Source organism: Eurytemora carolleeae, unplaced genomic scaffold (assembly GCF_000591075.1).
Source record: "Eurytemora carolleeae unplaced genomic scaffold, Eaff_2.0 scaffold1144, whole genome shotgun sequence".
NCBI classification, from domain to species: domain Eukaryota; kingdom Metazoa; phylum Arthropoda; class Copepoda; order Calanoida; family Temoridae; genus Eurytemora; species Eurytemora carolleeae.
The window spans coordinates 15,824-36,874 of NW_019397069.1; the positions used below are offsets into that span (position 1 = coordinate 15,824).

Consider the following 21,051-nt stretch of genomic DNA (forward strand, 5'->3'; position numbering starts at 1 on the left):
GGTGGCTTCAATTCCAGGTAGAAACCAGGGCCATCGATGCATCTACTTTCTTACATGAATCACTAAGCATTTTATATTTTTACTGAGATCGAATTTTAATACGTTAAAGTCTGTGTGACAAGAATATAAAAAGTAAGTTGGTGAAATTCGTTCTTTTTTCCCGACTCAGGGGCCCTAAAGTGTAAAATGGGTGCCCGGTTTAGCTCAGTAGTTCCAATGATTTAGAATAGGGTGGAGTGTATAAGGGTGTGAAGACTAAAAACCTGTGAAACCCAAGAAGTTACTTAGTGAAATCAAACTCAATACTTTTCTGTGTAGCTGAACAAAAGTGACTTAAACGTGAGTATTGAACAACATCGTAAGAGATTAGTGATACATTAACAGATATCTGTAGTTACAGCTGTGAAAAGCGCTGTACACAGGAATGTTTGGATGAAACAAATCTCCAGGTTTGCCCGAGGGGACAGCAGCAGCTAGACAAGGTTCAAATATTACAGTTTACTATTTTATTCAGTTTTAATCAACCGCAGGATTGAAAGGATTGAATTCAGAATATTTTATTCCTCGGTGTGCATTAGGAAAACACTAAACATGGTTTCAAATACTAACTCAAAACTAGGTTTTTACAAGGGGTTCTTCAGTTCTAACCTTTTATGAAAATATGAACAAATTTGACGAGTAAAGGAACTGATTACTTTCCAAAAACTCTAATTTCTTTAATCCCAATATCTTTGAGAGCTAATGGTAAGAGGTGAGACTATTTGATCTATCAGAATTAATTGAACTAAATTGAATTAAAAAGTCTAAGATATACGGTTGCAAATATATAAGGATAAGATAATTAAAGTTTAATGCAAGTATTTCTCTTGGTCCTTTGTTTCTTTATATTAGTTGTTAAGAAAAATTGATTAATTAATTCGTTTCATCTCAATATTGTAAGGAAAAATTATATTTAACAAAAAGTGAACCTATATTAAAAAGACCAAAATAAAAATTTCTTGATTTTAGAAATTACCTTTGCTTTTTTACATGACGTAATCAACAAAACGAAAACGATGAATACTTAAATGGATTTAAATAAAAATGAAAAATAGTGGAGATTAATGAGGTGGCAGTGTTTAACGTAAATATTAAGTGATACAAAAAGACAAAATTTTTTTTTTTCTGTTACGTTCAGACTAATAAGTCTTTCATCCGAAATGAAATAAAAAATATTAAATGACAAAAAAAAATCAAAGATTAAAAAAAAAAATTTAGCTTTTATTTTAATAAGAATTAAAAACATCAGATTTTGGAAACTTTTAAGATTGCGAGTAGAGTTTTCAATGACCTTTGTTTTTGCAATAGCAGATTTTATATTCCTGATAAAACTGTGACTTCATACATAAAAAGTTTATTTTTAGATAGAATCAAAATTATGTTTGAGGAGGAACACATTTTATTTAATCAAGGAAATTGTGAAATATATGGGCAGAATAAACGCCGGTTGACAGGATACAAAATATCAATGTGCAAATATTATTTTGCAAAAAGGTGAAGAGAGCAAATTTCATGCTAATTAAAATCAGTTTCTTGCATCCGTCTTGTACTCCATTCATATTCTCGCTAGATCCAACCTTCCAAACAATTTTTCCATTCTCACAACTGCTTCTTCCATCCTCATTCTATCCTCACAACAACAACTGCTTCTTCCATCCTCGTTCTACCCTCACCACAACAACTGCTTCTTACATCCTCACAAATGCTTTTTCCGACCTCATTCTATCTTCACAACAACAACTGCTTCTTCCATTCTCACAACTGCTTTTTCCTTCCTCATTCCAACTTCACAACTGCTTCTTCCATTTTCATTCCATCTTAACAACTGATACTTCCATCCTCATTCCATCCTCATAATATATGTATGCAAATAAATTTGCTTCTCTTGTACTTGTGCGTAAAATCAAACTAGATGAGCTACGAGGTCAAAAAGTACCTGCTCCTTCAATTTAAACTCCCGTTTATCTCTTACTTATCCTCTACTTCTTAAATTTAAACTCCCGTTTATCTCTTACTTATTCTCTTCTTCTTCAAATTAAACTCCCGTTTATCTCTTACTTATCCTTTACTTCTTCAAATTAAACTCCCGTTTATCTCTCAATCTTCCTCTACTTCTTCAATTTAAACTCCCGTTTATCTCTTACTTATCCTTAACTTCTTCAAATTAAACTCCCGTTTATCTCTTACTTATCCTCTTCTTCTTCAAATTTTAACTCCCATTTATCTCTTACTTATCCTCTTCTTCTTCAAATTAAACTCACGTTTATCTCTTACTTATCCTCTTCTTCTTCAAATTAAACCCCCGTTTATCTCTTACTCTTCCTCTACTTCGTATATTTAAATCCCCGATTTTCCATCCACTTTCCCGTTTCTTTCTTATTCCCTGCTTATAAAAATTTGAATATTTCAAGCTCCTTCTGTCTACATTCCCGTTTTACTCAAAGACAGTTTTACTTAGTGTGTTTCAAACATTATTTAATTCCTATTAACATTTAAATCAATTAAAAGATACAAATTCGTGTATTCAATCTAACATAAAAGGAGATATTAAGATTTAAATCGATTCGGATTTAAAAAATTTTGGAAATATAAAATTTAAACATATATCAAAGTTTTAATGTCGTTGAAATAGATTGATCGTATTTCTTTTTGAGGCGATTAAAATCTTTGCAGTTCGTGAAAACCAGTTTAATGGATGTTTCTAGAAAACGTGTACAACTAGATTAAAATGTATGTTAGCCCATGTAGAAACTCTGTTGTACTATAAGTAGGTTGGTGGGTTATGTTTGTTTATTGGATTTAGTGATTGGCATTATTTCTATACAGGGCCGGTCGATACACCAGTTCAATCATCCAGTAGGAGGGTTATATGGAAAAAAAGGAATTATTTATCTAGTCTCAAAAAACTCTTCTTCTATGAGTTGTCCTATCTTTGAAATGCCTTGTCAATGAAATGTCCTATCTAGGAAATGTCCTATCTAGGAAATGTCCTATTAGGAAATATCCCAAAACCATATTTGTACAAAGAAATTTAAATTTTGTAATCCCAATATGTTCGCAACTTAATTGTGTAAACCTTTATCATTTCAAATTTAGATTATTAGATCTAACAGAATTCATTGTATGCAATATCTAAGGTCTACGACCTTAGGTTGCAAAGAAATAGGGATTTTAAAATCAAAGTTTGTGGCAAAGAATCAGTTCTTGATAAAATACTTGAAAGAAGAATCTAGAATTGAAAATATTTTTTTTATTTGCAGAATGTCTGGCTCGGGCTGGTAGATAAATGTGGCAAACTGCTCCGCCCTCTTGGCGGGAAAGAGGTCTTACCATCCCACCTGGGCCCTTGACTTCTTTTAGGGGCGGGATTATTATACTCCGCCTACTTCTCCTGTTTCTCCTGTTTAATCCTTCTGTTCATGCTCAGAGTATAGAGCAGGCGAAATTTAAAATTACAGGTAAGAGCTTAAGAGCCTGTATAGGATTTATAAAACTTAAAAATTTAGTTCTTTATTCATTCGTTCATTTATTAATCAATAATTTTCCTTTTGTAAATATAAACATTTTTATTTTTTTTTAGTTATTTGTTCATTTATTCATTTTTTTATTCATTCTTTAATTCATCTAATTTTTATTTAGTTGTTTTTTATTACCAACAGATTTTTATCTATTCCTACAATTTTTTGAAACACAGTTTTTATTTAATCATGCAATTCTTTAAAGTAAATATCAATATTCAAAGATGAACTACTTTATCATTTATTTTTTTAACGATGCTTTTTACTGTTTAGAAGAAGTTGATGTTGGAACTGTAGTTGGAAGAATCGTAACAAAACCCGGTTTCACTTACACTTTCAATCAGGTACGCCACAAATCCTTTTGTGTAGAGCATTGTTAATCTTGAGAGCTTGATTTCGGTATCAAATATGAGCACTTTTAAACTTGAGAATAAATGTTTAATCTCTTCATTTTATTCTGACTTCAGAATAATAATTAAAATCTATGGTCTGACAAGGTTGAGAGAATCACAATATTTTTATCACATATTAGTTACATTATATTTTATTTTACGTATATTCTTTTTTACCTTATTTTCAGTTAAGTATCATTATTATCGTTGTTATTATCTTAGGATATAAAGGAGTTTTCCGTCAACCCAAACTCCGGGGAGATCAGAACCCAATCCAGGATAGATAGGGAATCTTTAAAGGATGGAGTTTTTGATCTTATCATAATATCTAGCTCACCTACTTACCCTATACAGGTAGATAATAATAATAATAATTATAATAATAATAATAATAATAAGAAGAAGAATAATAATAAAATAATAATAATAATAATAATAATAATAATAATAATATTAATAATAATAATAACAATAAAAGTTAACTTTGCTCCCCTAAAGACAATCTTGGAAGAAGTAAATTCAGAACAAGAGAAAAATGGCAGTGAGAATAAAACCCAAACTGTATCTAGGTTACAATAGAAGTACTGGATATTAATGAGAATAAAACCCAAACCTTATCTAGGTTACAATAGAAGTACTGGATATTAATGACAATCCTCCGACATTTGCCTCCAACTACGCCCAGCTCACATTCTCAGAGAGCTCTACAATAGGTCAGTACTGATCTAATAGGTCTTAACAATAAGCTATAGTTGGCGTCACTCAGCACTTTAAATCCACTTTTTCTCCGGACACAGTTAAGAAAGACTAATATCAATGAATAACTATTAGGCTATTTAGTTTACCCTTGAATTTATCCAAATAATTGAACGGACCCTTTAAAGTATTAAATAAAGAGTTATGAGTTAACTTTAATGAATTAAAATTTGAATTGATTAAATTTTACAATATCTAAGATGTATAATTGGGTTAAAATAGGAGTTGAGATAAAGGTTTAGAGTTGCAATTAACACCGTGGGAAGGATAAAAGATAAGAATGATATTTCAAAGAAGATGATTTAGGAAGTTTATGAGATTTTCAGGTTTAAGAGAGATAATTTTAGGAGATTTAAAAAGTTTACGAGATTATCAGGTTTAAGATGGATGATATTAGGAGATTTAAAAAGTTTACGAGATTATCAGGTATAAGAAATATGATTTACTGAGTTTAAGAGATTATCAGGTATAAGAAATATGATTTAAGGAGTTTTAGGAAGTTGAAGATATTATCAGGTATAAGAAATATGATTTACGGAGATTTAGGAAGTTTAAGAGATTATCAGGTATAAGAAATATGATTTACGGAGATTTAGGAAGTTTACGAGATTATCAGGTTTAAGATGGATGAAATGAGGAGATTTAGGAAGTTTATGAGATTATCTGGTGCAAGATAGATGATTTCAGGAGATTTAGGAAGTTTATGAGATTATCTGGTGCAAGATAGATGATTTCAGGAGATTTAGGAAGTTTACGAGATTATCAGGTATAAGAGATATGATTTTAGGAGATTTAGGAAGTTGAAGAGATTATCAGGTATAAGAAATATGATTTACGGAGATTCAGGAAGTTTACGAGATTATCAGGTATAGGAAATATGATTTAAGGAGATTTAGGAAGTTGAAGATATTATCAGGTTTAAGAAATTTTATTATATGAGATATAAGAAGTTTATGAGATTATCAGGTTTATATGAATCATGACGGTGAAAAACTCTTGGGATTTTTGGGCAGAAATGGAATTTTCAGTTGTTTTATGAATTAATGTGTTTTTCATCCTCTTACGCCATTTTCCTATTGATGAGATATGTTAAATACCTAACCTACCCAATACTAACGTGAAGGGAGATATGTTAAATACCTAACCTACCCAATACAGATATGTTAAATACCTAACCTACCCAATACAGATATGTTAAATACCTAACCTACCCAATACAGATATGTTAAATACCTAACCTACCCAAAACAGATATGTTAAATACCTAACCTACCCAATACAGATATGTTAAATACCTAACCTACCCAATACAGATATGTTAAATACCTAACCTATCCAATACAGATATGTTAAATACCTAACCTACCCAATACTAACGTGAAGATATGTTAAATACCTAACCTACCAAATGCAGATATGTTAAATACCTAGCCTACCCAATACAGATATGATAAATACCTAACCTACCCAATACAGATATGTTAAATACCTAACCTACCCAATACAGATATGTTAAATACCTAGCCTACCCAATACAGATATGTTAAATACCTAACCTACCCAATACAGATATGTTAAATACCTAACCTACCCAATACAGATATGTTAAATACCTAACTTACCCAATACTAACGTAAAGGGAGAGAAATCAAAGGTCAAAGATGATTCAACAGTTTTCTGGTTGAACCAGGCATGCGTAGGATCATGAAGAGAATATATTTTTCATGTCAATATTTTTAAGAAGATCAATGGTAAACATGGTTTAGAGACATTCTATGCACTAAGCCCGGGGACCTGTTTATACAAGGGAACGAAAGAGGAAATGAAATGGAAAGTTAGTTGAAAAAAGATAGAATGCAGATAAATAAGTCAAACCAAGATTTGACAGGGCTATCAGGGCTATATTTAAAGGGCTATAGAAAAGAATAAGTAAGTTAGAGCAGTAAAATCAAAGCCCATGGTGTTGTTACACTTAAAAGTCGACCTTGTCTTAAAAATCGATGAGACTTTTTATAATCAGGCTGAATTTATGTAATTTCAGGGATTTTTTCGTTCTTTTTTTTTAAATTCGTGATATTTGTTTCGATTTTCTACAATGATTAATAGAACCGGGTAGTACTTGTTTTCTTTAGGTTTGTTTATAATTTGTACCTGTTCAATAACATAAATAAAGACATTTTATATGAGAAGGTTGAATGCAAACTTGGTACACTGTTCTTGCCTGGGTTTAAAGAGTCTCATGTTCGATTCTCAACAGTATCAATGAAAGTTGACTAACAATGTGGAAGATAGTGTCGATTTTTCTATGTTGAAAAAATAAAAATTCATCAATTTCCGGTTTTAAACTAAGGTTCTTTTATTAAATAGTACAAAAACAAAATATTTAAAAATAAAATAAAATTTTTACATTTCAGGTTCTCGAGTTATCCTGGATATAGCTTTGGATAAAGATGAAGGAGAAAATAGTGTAATCAAGGAGTATTTTATATCCTCAGGTATATACTCAAAATATATATTGCATAATGCATATATTCTGCTCAAAATATATATTGCATAATGCATATATTCTGCTCAAAATATATGCTGCATAATGCATATATTCTGCTCAAAATATATATTGCATAATGCATATATTCTGCTTAAAATAAATGATCCTTGCTCCAAATTAATTATTCCCACCCCAGAAAATGTATTTCACATACTCCATATAAATTATTCATAAAATATATCATCCATATTCCGTACTCACAATACGTTATAAATATATTATGCACTTACTACGATCAATATATTGTATATCTTAAAAATAAAGTAAAAGTTATTTAAAAATGTCCTGGTGTGTCCCCATTTACAATAATCCCACCTCATATAGAATCAAGCATTGTATTAACTAGAGAGTCGAACAGATCATTTATAATAATTGGATCTTTTTGAAAAGTTTCCACGCTGATCCAATAATTTTACACTTTGAGTATTGTGTGCGTTTTTGGTCCGAAATGGTTTTCGTTGAAATTTGAATGCTGTCGGATTACAACACGTTCACCCAGGGCCAGTTCTATCTTTGTTTTCTAACATTAATAAGTTTATCATTGTTCTATCAATGAACAGCAGAAACTTTCTTTCATCTTCTATATATAAATTTGGCTTGTCTGTCTGTTTGTTTGTATCCAATAAACGTCAAAACGGCTGAACCGATCGGGCCCAAATTTTTTGTAGGACATCTAGGGACCCCAGGGAAGGTTTATGAATGATTAAAATTTCAAATATTTGTCTCCATCAAAATTCAATCTTCATTAAATTTTTGAAAATTTTGAAAATCCACGAGATTTTTTGTGAAAATCCGCGAATTATTTTTGTTTTGTTTTACGATGTACACAAAGAGAACATGTTCACAATTAATTTAGAAGATGGGCGCGAAGCGCCCTCTAAGGCTAGTTATATAAATTTGGCTTGTCTGTCTGTTTGTCTGTTTGTTTGTATCCAATAAACGTCAAAACGGCTGAACCGATCAGGCCCAAATTTTGTGTGGGACATTACGTGATTCCAGGGAAGGTTTATGAATGATCAATTTTTTTAAAATTTGTGTTTAAAAGTTTGTTGTTTTTGTTTTATACTGTACAAAGAGAAGATGCTCAGAGATAAAGCCAAAATTAAAAGTTGAGATAGAAGATGGGCGCAAAGCGCCCTAAAAGCCTAGTGTGTTTATATTATGGAGTGAGAATCGTTTTAACTTATAAACTGATATTTCAACAGGAAATTTTGAACCCAATTATGTGTGATACCACCCTGTTATTATATAGTTACTGAATACGCTTCCTGTATTATAGCATGTGTCTACTACATGAATCGTTGGTATTTTTTCATGGCTCCTTAGGGACTAGAACTTTTAAGCATAAATGTCACCTTAAAACAATTTTTCTAATAAAAATATCAATAAACCCAACTATAAACTGGTTTAACTTGAAGGAATGTTTTAATAAGATCAAAAGAATGTTACAGCTGGGTTTGCTTCGGGGTTTGACCACAGAGGACAGGGAGATAAAAATAAGGTTGATGTAGGTCCTCCATCAAGAGGGTTTGAATGTAAACTAACCCTAATCTGGAACATTTTTATATTTTTCTTATTCCAGGAAACGAAGATGGAAAGTTTGCGTTGAAACGTGATGACAACCCAACAAGTCAGGTAATATAGCAATAAGGTTACTTTCAAGAACAGAAAAGTTAAATAAAAAGGATAAAAATTCCAGGCAAACTCATATTGTTGGTCAAACCATAGAATTAGACAACGAGAATAGAATATATATTAGAGGGGAATGTAGACAATCCCTCGGTAAGAATTTTGTCAGTCCCTTTCCGGCTGAAAGGGACTGACAAAATGTAAAAATCATGTAAAAGTTCACAAATTATCTGCAGTAGAGTACATTATGTTCCCTAGACTATCCATTTCAATTTAGAATTTTTTAAAGCTGTTAAATAAACTTTATAAAATGAATTAGGTGAATAAAAAACTTCAATTGATTTATAGTTATAACGGAAAATCATCGTTTGTAAAGTTAAAGGCATAGAGTCTATGTGAAATGATCATTGGTCAATTATGAAACCAGCCTATTTCATAATTTGGTTTTCTTTTAATATTAATTTTAGATTTCCTATAAAATGATGTTCCAGGGCCCAAAAGGTTATAAAGCATAAATATGTGAAGTACACCTGCAGTATGGAAACAGTACAACAAAATGGCCGTTTTACACTTTTTTCTAGTAAATTACTCTCTAATATATATTCTATTCTCTTTGGAATTAGACCACTTAGTTTATTTTTCTACACAACTGAACAAGGCATCTGAATAAATATATTGTAATCCAATATTTTGGATGAGGTTAAATTAAGCCGTTCGTTGCATGACAGAAAAATTTTATGAAAATTTATTCTAAAAACCTGTTTACCAAAAAAGGTCTTTTTTTACAACGTAAAAAGTGATTTTACGAAAACAAATATGTTTACTTACAATAACGGAAGGAATAAGGGTATAAAAAAAAACTTTTAAAGGCTGTTATAACTTCTGTCTATCTCTATCTATCTAGAGCTACTACCTGTACCTGGAGACTGTAGAACTACTTGATGCTGAGAAGACTGAGAATTATATTCTTAATATTACAGCTGTAGACGGTGGAACCCCATCTCTTCAAGGTTCGTCTTATCATCAGTTTTCCTCTTTTTATAGATTTGGATTAATTTTGTATTTTCCCTACTTATAATATTATACAAGTATCAATTTAAATTTGATTTTCATGTTGGTCCATAGTCATACAATAATAAAAGTAAATGAAGCAGAAGTTACTTGTATATTTGTATTTTCGTTAATAATTCTGTTGATTTGGGTTGTTTATTTCTTTTTTTCTAATATCATCTTTGTTTTCTTTTTGTTATAATCATTATTATTAATACAACCATAATTAGAAATTGATAAATTGGATCTGATGTTCTTTTTCTATATCTATTTTGATGTTTTTACTTAGGATCTACTGTATTATCTATATATATATTCTGATGTTTAGAATCTACTGTATTATATATATTCTGATGTTTAGGATCAACTGTATTATATATATTCTGATGTTTAGGATCAACTGCATTATATAATATATATTATCCTGATGTTTAGGATCTACTGTATTATCTATATCTATTCTGGATATCAACGACAATGCTCCTGTATTTGATAAACCTGAATACCAAACAACTATTAATGAAACATCACCGAGTGGATCATTTGTAATACAGGTAAAAACAATTTACACAGTTAGGAAATTATTAACAAAATAATAAAATTTATGAAGCGTCGCCACGAGTACACAGGAATCTGCCTAGGGGAGGGGGGTTGGGGCTTACATTTTCAGGGGCTTGTCCCCGGAAACCATAGATTTTACTGATTTTAGAAGGGGGTGTTGCTGGACCACAACCCCCCCCCCCTTGTTTACGCCTCTGTATCACTGTATTAGAATATAACGAGGTAGAGACTGACTGTGTCATCTTTAACATGAACTATTCTGATGTTCTTCAGGTGAACGCTGTTGACCAGGATTCCGGGGAGAATGCCAGGATAACCTACAGCCTGCAGTCCGGACTACTAGACTCAGATACCTTTAGTATAGACGGAGATACCGGAGTAATTACCCTGACTAAACCTCCGTCCTGCTCCGATGGAACCTGTCAGATTATAGTTGTTGCTAGAGATCACGGGGCTCCGAACCAGGTAAACACAACAACTAAATGAGATTTAATTATTTGATTAATCATTTCAATTTTTTCTTAATTGCATTTGCATAAGTATGGTATAAGTGTCATATCTTGTTTATAAGTGTCTATGTTTAGTTTATAACTGTATTCTGTCTAGTATATGAGTTTCTATGTCTAGTTTGTAAGTTTCTATGTCTAGTATATGAGTTTCTATGTCTAGTTTGTAAGTTTCTATGTCTAGTATATGAGTTTCTATGTCTAGTTTGCAAGTTTCTATGTCTAGTATATGAGTTTCTATGTCTAGTTTGTAAGTTTCTATGTCTAGTATATGAGTTTCTATGTCTCGTTTGTAAGTTTCTATGTCTAGTTTATGAGTTTCTATGTCTAGTTTGCAAGTTTCTATGTCTAGTATATGAGTTTCTATGTCTAGTTTGTAAGTTTCTATGTCTAGTATATGAGTGTCTATGTCTAGTTTGTAAGTTTCTATGTCTAGTATATGAGTGTCTATGTCTAGTTTATAAGTTTCTATGTCTAGTATATCATTGTCTTTGGCTATGTAAGTGTATATATCTTCTGTCTATAGTATAAAAGTGTCTATGTCTAATGTCTATTATATAAGTGTCTATGTCTAGGACTCCCAATGTACGGTGATTGTCCAACTGCTCGACGCTAACGACCATTCACCCCAGGAATACAGACATGAAAATAAATTCAAATCAATAGTTTAAAATAGTTCGGCATTAAGGGAAGGGGAGGAGGAGAGAAGGAATGAGGAGGGGTAATGGGGTTGTCGAAGAGACCTTTTTATAAAAGAGGAATGAGGAGAGGGGGGGGGGTTGATATATCATAAGATCAAAAGATTGGTTTAAGATTGAAAACATTAAATATAATGGCTTAAAATGACTTTGTTAAAGAATGTCTTCGTTAAGAAGACATATTTTTACTATAAATGATATTCGAAGCATTAAGTAGGATGAAGAGATAAAAACTGTAAAGAATGTAGATTGTTCTAGATTAAACCAAAATCAATTCTATTGTCGAGGAGAAATGGAGGATGAAGGGTATACTGTGCAGAGTATGCATAATTAGAATATTATTTTATTTCTGGATTATCAGATAACTTTCCGATATTTCCCGGACCAAACCGCAAAATTTGCAACCGTCGAGGAGAATGCAAAAGCCGGTTCTCTCGTGGCAGCCATCACCGTTACTGATCAGGATAAAGGCGGGAACGGGAAGACAGAATTGCGGATTACGAGCGGAAATGAGTTCGGACATTTTCGTCTTGATTCCCGAGGAGATATTCACATTGTTCGGGTTCAGACGGAGCTTGATAGAGAAACAACAAGGAAATTATCATCTTTACACTTTTCTCTAAAAATTCCAATTACGGAGTGGCATGTCTGATTTTCAGCGATATACTTTACACTTTTATTTTAGAAAAAAGAAGGAAGATATCGTCATTTTTCTATCTTAAAATCTATTTACAATTGACATGGTTGATTGCATTCCTTTCTGCCGCACAAATCCACAAGGGAAACTCCGTTATAGTAAATCATCAATTTTAAGAGAGAGAAACAAAGATAAATTTGTTATTTTTACTCATTGATCTCACTTTCATCTTACTTTCATCTCACTTTCATCTTACTTTAATCTTACTTTCATCTTACTTTTATCTTACTTTCATCTTACTTTCATCTTACTTTCATCTTATTTTCGTCTTATTTTCATCTTACCTTCATCTTACTTTCATCTTATTTTCATCCTACTTTCATCTTTCTTTCATTTTACTTTTATCGTACTTTCGCCTAACCATCTTACTTTCATCTGTTTTCATCTTATTATCATCTTACTTTCATCTTATTTTCATCCTACTTTCATCCTACTTTCATCCTACTTTCATCTTACTTTCATTTTATTTTTATCGTACTTTCGCCTAACCATCTTACTTTCATCTATTTTCATGTTACTTTCATCCTACTTTATCTTATTTTCATTGGATAAGTAACTATCTTAGGAAAAAATAAGTAAAGGCTTTCTTTCATTTTATTTTTTTCAATATTTCGATTAATATATAATTAGCTAAGAACCATTCTGAGGAAAAAATAAGTCAACTTACTTTTATCTTACTTTTTTCTTTCGATATTAAAATTAATTTACTGAGTACTTTATGGGATAACTAACTTATTAGTCGAGAAGTTAAAGCATTCAAGTCATGATGGCGAATATATTAAAAATACCTTATCAGAATATGTTTAAAGGACGCTGTTGTGAATTAGCCAATTTAAGTTTCAATTATTATTGCCAATTTATTTAGTTAATTTCAACAATAAGATCATTTGGAAAAATGTTTGTTTTTAGGACTTCTACTAGTCATCTGATCATATACGTCAACGACATCAACGACCATTCCCCCGTGTTTACCGAATCTGTGTACACCGCCGTTCTACCCGAGTCTGCCCCCATCGGTAGCTTTGTGTCCGCCCCCCTGGCAGTTGATGAGGATAGTGGAGTTAATAGTAATATTTATTACAGTATTATTAGCGGTAATGATTTCCAGTGGTTCGATATTCAGCATAGTTCAGGGCTCATCACCACCAGGTTTGTTATTATTATTATGTAATATTATTGTTATTAATATTATTATTATTATTATTATTATTACTATTATTATTATTACCATTATTATTATTATTACTATTATTGTTATCTTTCTTATTAATATTATTTTCTGTAGAATGCAGTTGGATCGTGAAAGACGTGAAAGCGTAGTTCTAAGCGTATCAGCTCGAGATGGAGGAACTAGTCCTAAATATGCCAATGCAACCGTTGAAATTAACATCCTTGATGTCAATGACATTTCACCAGTCTTTCCATCGGAGTCCATTGAGGTCTCTCTGACGGAACATTCTAAGATCGGAACTAAAATTGCCACACTAGCAGCAGTAGACAAGGATAAGGGTGAAAATGGTACCATCAGATACTCAATTGTGAACAGTGAGCATTCCAGTGATTTTCAAATTGATCAAAAAACTGGAGATCTAACAGTTAACTCTGACATTGATCGTGAAAGGATCGGAGAATATGATCTCCAAGTGACCGCTGCAGATCTAGGTCGACCTCCTCTGACCTCTACTGCTGTAGTGAAGGTCAAGGTCGAGGATATCAATGACAATTCTCCAAAATTCTACCCACAACGATATTTTGTTGTTCTCCAATCTGATTTCTCTGAAGAGGAGGTGATTGTGCAACTGATTGCAACGGATAGTGATGTAGGAGTCAATGCTGAAATAAGTTATGAAATTGAAGAAGGAAGCTCTACATTGTTTAAGCTTGAGAGCAATACTGGAAAACTCTTTATTAATAAACCTCTGAAAGAATTGAAGGAAAGTATGTATGTACTCTCAATATCTGGAAAGGACGGGAAAGGACGGAAATCTGTTGAATCTGCTCAAGTAGAAATCCACATTGACAAAGATAATCTAGAATATCTCAGCTGTACTGAAGACCTTTACAGGTTTGAGATAAAAGAGGATTCTAGCCTAGTTGATCCCCAGCTTGGAAGACAGGTTGGATCAATTACTCTGGGTACTTCAACCCTATCTGATCTTGAATATATCATCTCAGACGGGGATCAAGATGGAGTGTTTTCCATCAGCAAACAAGCTGGAGTAATTATAACTGGAAAACCTTTAGACCGAGAGCTAAAGGATAAATATATACTAAAGATCAATATTAAATCATTATCTAGAACTATTAGTTCTGTCTGTATTGCTGAGATTTATATCCTTGATGTGAATGATAACGAACCAATTATACTTAATCCTAATAGGATTCAGATATTTGAGGATGCACCAGTTCATGAAATCATGAGCACAATCTCGGTCAAGGATCCGGACCAGGGGCAGAATGCAGTTCATGAGTTTAGATTAACTTCAAGAAATGAGTTCTTCGAAATAAGTCCAGTAACAGGAGCCATCAAGGTTTCTAGACCTCTGAAGGAAAGCCAGGAGAAACAAATAACATTGGAGATTGAAGTTAATGATCTTGGGAAACCTCAGCTTAAATCTGATTTTAAACTTCTGATCGACATAGTTGATGTCAACGACCACACTCCATATTTTGATCAGGAGAGCTTCGAACTATCTGTTCCTGAAGATATTCTTGTCAACTCTAAACTCTATCATCTGAAGGCTACTGATGATGATGTTGGTGCAAATGGCCGAATTGATTACAAAATCATGGCAGGGGATAACAATACATTTGGGATTTTTCCAGATGGAAATATTTACCTAAAGATGGAGTTGGATAGAGAAAAGAACGATTATTATTCTCTAACAGTGGGTGCTAATGATAATGGGTCTCCTGCTCGATCATCAACGTTAACCTTGACAATTCACGTCTCTGATATTAATGATAACTCCCCAAAGTTTGTGAATCCAAGATATGAATTCAGCGTACGGGAGAACGAGGGGGAGAATACATATATTGGTAAAATCCATGCTGAGGATAAGGATATAGGTCGGAATGCTGAACTGTCCTATAGTCTGGAAGAAAATCAGAAATATTTCCAGGTTGAATCTAAAACTGGGTTTATTCTCACAAAAACATCATTGGACCGGGAGAAGTTAATAACAGAACTTGGCACAGACACAGTTTCATTTGAAGTCCTAGTCAGAGACAACGGGTTACCCAGGAACGTTGACAGCGCATCAGTAACAGTTCAAGTCTTTGATGAGAACGACAATGTTCCAACCTTTGCCAGTGACAACTATGTTGCACGTATATCTGAGACTGCGGAGGTTGGAAGTGAATTAAAGGCTGTGTTTGCAGCAGATTCCGATCTCGGAGAGAACGGGAAAGTGAGCTATTCAATCACAGGGGGAGACAAGACACATCGTTTCAAGATTAACTCAACAAATGGGATAATTAACCTTGTAAACAAGTTAGACCGTGAGGATAAATCAACCTATGTTCTCTCTGTACTTGCTCAAGACGGTGGACAGCCGATGAAATCAAGTATATCGACCCTAACCGTGTATGTTCTAGATGAGAATGATAACAAGCCCCGGATTACTAACACTGATCTGGTGCTCACCCTACCGGAAGATACAAATGTGGGACAACAGGTCTTCAGATTCTACGCTGAAGATGAAGATCTAGGAGAGAATGCAGAAATCAGGTTTTATCTCTCGGATGGAAGTTATCAGAGATCTTTCCGGCTGGATCCGTTCTCCGGTATTCTCTATCTACAGAAACCTCTGGATTTTGAGAAAGATAGCACTCTTGTTCTAAAAGTGCGGGCAACCGACCAAGGCCTGCCCCAACTAAGTGACACAGTGACTCTGCAAATAAAAGTTAAAGATGTGAATGACAATGCCCCAAAGTTCCCAAACACTGCAATAGTTCGTCAAATCCCTGAAGGGATTGGTCTTGATACTCCAATACTAACTATTGAAGCAGAAGATGAGGATAGCGGGAAGAATGGAAAGATTGAATACTCCCTGGCAGGGTATGAAGCAGGTTCTGCTGAAAAATTTGTGATAGACCGACTATCCGGAGTGATTAAAACAGTTGGAAACATTGATCGAGAAGAGATAGATACATACAGGTTTACTGTAGTAGCTACAGATATGGCGGTTCCAGCTTCTGCCAGATTGTCATCTGAGAAAATCATTACTATTATCATTGAGGATATCAACGATAATACTCCAGAGTTTGAGTCTGTTCCTGTTGGTATCCTACACCTTGGAACCCAAATTGGAGATAAGATCGTGACGGTTCGTGCATCCGATCAAGATACAAACTCTAATGGTCTGGTCACCTACAGACTCCAGGAGGAATCATTCCTATTCAGCATAGATCACTATAGTGGAGAAATAAGTCTGCAGAACCGTCCTGAGACTCTGGATCCTGAATATAAACTAGTTGTGGTTGCATCAGACGAAGCTGTGCAGAGTGAACGCAGATCCTCAACTGCTACCATTATTATCCTGGGACTGGAGAAGGATGAAGAGGGAGCAGGGTTTGTGGAGAAGGAGTACTCAGTAAACCTGCAAGAGGAGAGCGGAGAAGGGGTTTCTCTGATCAAGGTTTCTCTCAGGGATGAATCAACTGCTAAGTTTTACATAATCAAAACAGAATCTGAAGGAGGAAACAACAAAAACCTGTTTAGGTATGAACAACCTATTTTTTTAGCGAATAGATTTAAAATTTTGAAATTATCTGTGCTGGTGTAAAAAAAAACTTTTTCAGGATTGATGATTCTACTGGAGAAATATTCACAAGTGGAAACATAGACCGTGAGAAGCATGGGGTCAAATTTATTCTTCAACTCATGGCTATTCAAGATGGAGGAAACTCAGCCTGCAAGGTTAAAATTCATTTAATATTCATTTTCGTCCTTCATAATATTAAAATGTTTGTTTTTAAGGTTATTGTGTACATAGAGGACATTAATGACACGCCACCTCGGTATGAGATGTCCCCTTCCATCCTGTTCTCTGAGAACACCTTGCCCGGGGAGTTGGTGACCACAATCACGGTTGTTGATGCAGACAAGGATGGAACTATCAAGTTCTCTCTGATATCAGGGGATACAGAGATATTCAATCTAGACGAGAACTCAGGTATGAAATTGTATAAATTGTGAACCAATGCAGATGATTTAGGAAATAATTTTGAATATTCAAGCTTGCAGAATCTTTGGAAGGTTCACAAAAAATCTCCCAACTTTATCATTCAGATTGTATACGTTTATTTTAAGTATAAAGTTGTAAGATCATGTTTATTAAAAGATCCTGGACATATCTAGTAAAATAAAGAAACTGATTACTCACCTCAAACTTTAATTCTATAATCCCTTATCTCCGGAACCTGATGGTATTACCCTATTATAGGAATTGGGTCTTTGTAGTAAACTTCGAATTTCCAAATGTCGTAGACCTTGGATATTTAAAATTATGAAATATGTCAGATGAAATAATCTAATTTTGAAATATCAACGGTTTAAACAATCAGTTTACAAAGATATGGGGAATTGAAAAATTTTATTTGTGCTAAAGACTTTATTTCTTTAGCAGAACTATACAGGGTCTATGACATTGCAAAAATATCATAAACTCGATATTTTTGCATTGACAGGTTGCAAAAATATCGAGTTTATGAGAGTGTTCCTTTAATAAAGTTGTTGTTTAGGAGTTCTAAGCCTGGGTTCTGGTGTGGATAGGGAGAAGCGAAGTATATACCGGTTAGGTGTACGGGCTACAGATGGTATTCAGTATTCAGATATTAATCTACTACTCACGGTAAACTTTATAAACGTTAAACATTAAAACAAAGGTATTATAGGTAAGGGAACACAACAGGTTATAAGAGCAGCGAATAAGGGCTATGCCTTGTTTTTATTATAAACACAGTTCTTTACTAGTAAATGATAAGACTTTAGGGGCGACCTTAAATGTGCACAGTACAGCATATAAATGTGCACAGTACAGCATATAAATGTGCACAGTACAGCATATAAATGTATCAAGTTAAAGGTTGAGCTTGTTTTAATGTTATAAGTTAGCTAATATAAAAATAAGTTAATAAATTCTGTACAGTCGTCTCTGAAGTCTCATCCTGCATATAATCTGAGGATCCATAGGGCTGGCTCAACTTCATCAAAGTAACTTCTGCATTCGTTTACTTCACTGTTTTTTGCATAATTACGAGTATATATCACCTAGGTTGAACCATTAAATATTGAACTAGAAAATCAAAATGTCGTCATTTTAAAAAATTCGTCTCTTTGCTAATTCTCACTGTCTGTGTCTTACATTCTTAAAATGAATGAATAAAATAAGTTTTGTTTCTTTTTAACATTTTTTTTTATTGAATTAAGTTATGATTTTATGTAAAACAAGATTTGAACAGAAGCTTAATTTAAAAATTTAAAATTGACAGGGGTTACTCTTATAAAGAAAACTCCAGGCAAAGCTGAGTTACGAAACTAGTTTTATTATAGATATATTGTTTATCAGGTTGAGGATGAGAATGATAATATAGATATATTGTTTATCACGTTGAGGATGAGAATGATAATATAAATATATTTTTTATCAGGTTGAGGATGAGAATAATAATATAGATTTATTGTTTATCAGGTTGAGGATGAGCATGATAATATAGATATATTTTTTATATAATATAGATATATTGTTTATCAGGTTGAGGATGAGAATGATACTATAGATATATTTTTTATCAGGTTGAGGATGAGAATAATAATATAGATTTATTGTTTATCAGGTTGAGGATGAGCATGATAATATAGATATATTTTTTATCTGGTTGAGGATGAGAATGATAATATAGATATATTGTTTATCAGGTTGAGGATGAGAATGATAATATAGATATATTGTTTATCAGGTTGAGGATGAGAATGATAATATACCGGAGTTTACCAGCAACATTTTCTCATTCGAATTATATGAAACTTCACCAAAGGTAAATCCATGTATTCCTTTGTCTTGCTTCTATCGCCTCTGTTGTTGTGATTTTGGAAAAAATAAAAGTTTAATTTCCTGAATTTATATAATAACTATTCGTTGATAATTTTATGTTATTTAGAGGTAAAAAATTAGAAAATCATGAAAAATATAATTTCTCATATCTACGTATTTAAAAGATTGAAGTATAATTATATGCATCTAACTATAAATAATATCATATGAAACGGTTAAGGGGGGATCGTATTAAAAGAAACTATAAAAATTAACATATTAAATATATTATCTGTATACATTTAAAGGGAGTGTTCGCGAAAAATGAAAGGGGGTATAGGCTTAGTGCGATAAAAAAGTGGTTTTGATCGCTACTAATATTATTTCTATCTGTTGCGCCTGTAAGGAGAGAATTGTTAAAGACGTCTCATACCGAATAGCTTAGCGGCCATACAAATTCAGAAAATTGCAACTGCGACTTAGACCGTAAAAAATCAATTTAATTTCTAACAAATCATTCAGATATTACAACCTATAGTAATCGATTATCTTTCGCCACATTTGTATATAGTTTATATTTTATAATATTTTTCAATTAATTTGTTTATTTCTCTTGTCGCTTGCGCAACTATCTAAGAATGCCGCACAACACTCACAATTTTGGAAATCCGTTGAAAACGTTTTATAAAAAAAATAAAATATTATAATATATTAACTATATACAAATGTGGCGAAAGATAATCGATGACTATAGGTTGTAATATCTAAATGATTTGTTTGAAATTAATTTGATTTTTTTTCGGTCAAAGTAGTATGTTGCAATTTTCTCTATTTGTATAGCCGCTAAGTTATTCGGTATGAGACGTCTTTAACAATTTTCTCCTTATAGACGCAACAGATAGAAGTAAGATTAGTAGCGATCAAAAGCGCTTTTTTATCGCATTAAGCCTACACCCCCTTTCATTTTTCGCGAACACTCCCTTTAAAGTTGTAATCTATGTTTTGGGTGTCTGTTTGTTTGTATGTCCGATTCGCATAATATTTTGATCATGAAACCGGAGATGTTCTTAGCTGTGTTTTATTAATTTTACAGATCTACAGGCAAAGCTGGGTTCCCAAGCTAGTTTATTTAATATTTACTAGAAATTCAAGGCGCTTCGCGCCCTTCTTTCTAGCCTTAGAGGGCGCTTCGCGCCCATCTTCTAAATTAATTGTGAACATGTTCTCTTTGTATACATCGTAAAACAAAACAAAAATAATTCGCGGATTTTCACAAAAAATTTCGTGGATTTTCAAAATTTTAAAAAATTTGATGGAGATCGAATTTTGATGGAGACAAATATTTGAAATTTTGATCATTCATAAACCTTCCCTGGGGTCCCTAGATGTCCCACAAAAAATTGGGCCCGATCGGTTCAGCCGTTTTGACGTTTATTGGATACAAACAAACAGACGCCCAAACAGACAAGCCAAATTTATATATAGATTACAAGTTTAAATTGTTGCACACATTGAAACAAATTTTGCATGACTGCATCTCTTCTTAAACGTTTGTTTAACCTTCTTTAAGTTTAAAAACTAAAGATAAAAATTCCAAAGTGCAGAACTTCCTTGACCTTA

The 21,051-nt window shown here is 32.8% G+C and overlaps 1 protein-coding gene across 1 annotated transcript in view; it reads left to right on the forward strand.

Moving 5' to 3' along the window:
- The first annotated feature begins 222 nt into the window (after positions 1–222).
- The window catches only part of LOC111711574 (cadherin-related tumor suppressor), a 42,520-nt gene continuing 21,691 nt past the window's right edge, over positions 223–21,051 (forward strand). Inside the window, exons 1-18 of the mRNA XM_023485959.1 lie at positions 223–482; positions 3,300–3,497; positions 3,831–3,901; positions 4,172–4,303; positions 4,572–4,662; positions 7,120–7,200; positions 8,836–8,888; positions 9,787–9,892; positions 10,368–10,486; positions 10,767–10,958; positions 11,575–11,631; positions 12,059–12,339; positions 13,304–13,543; positions 13,680–17,117; positions 17,198–17,315; positions 17,376–17,571; positions 18,140–18,249; positions 19,358–19,435. Coding sequence (XP_023341727.1) covers positions 3,326–3,497; positions 3,831–3,901; positions 4,172–4,303; positions 4,572–4,662; positions 7,120–7,200; positions 8,836–8,888; positions 9,787–9,892; positions 10,368–10,486; positions 10,767–10,958; positions 11,575–11,631; positions 12,059–12,339; positions 13,304–13,543; positions 13,680–17,117; positions 17,198–17,315; positions 17,376–17,571; positions 18,140–18,249; positions 19,358–19,435 — 5,535 coding nt within the window. The 5' untranslated portion in view covers positions 223–482; positions 3,300–3,325. The remainder of the gene's footprint in view (positions 483–3,299; positions 3,498–3,830; positions 3,902–4,171; positions 4,304–4,571; positions 4,663–7,119; positions 7,201–8,835; positions 8,889–9,786; positions 9,893–10,367; positions 10,487–10,766; positions 10,959–11,574; positions 11,632–12,058; positions 12,340–13,303; positions 13,544–13,679; positions 17,118–17,197; positions 17,316–17,375; positions 17,572–18,139; positions 18,250–19,357; positions 19,436–21,051) is intronic.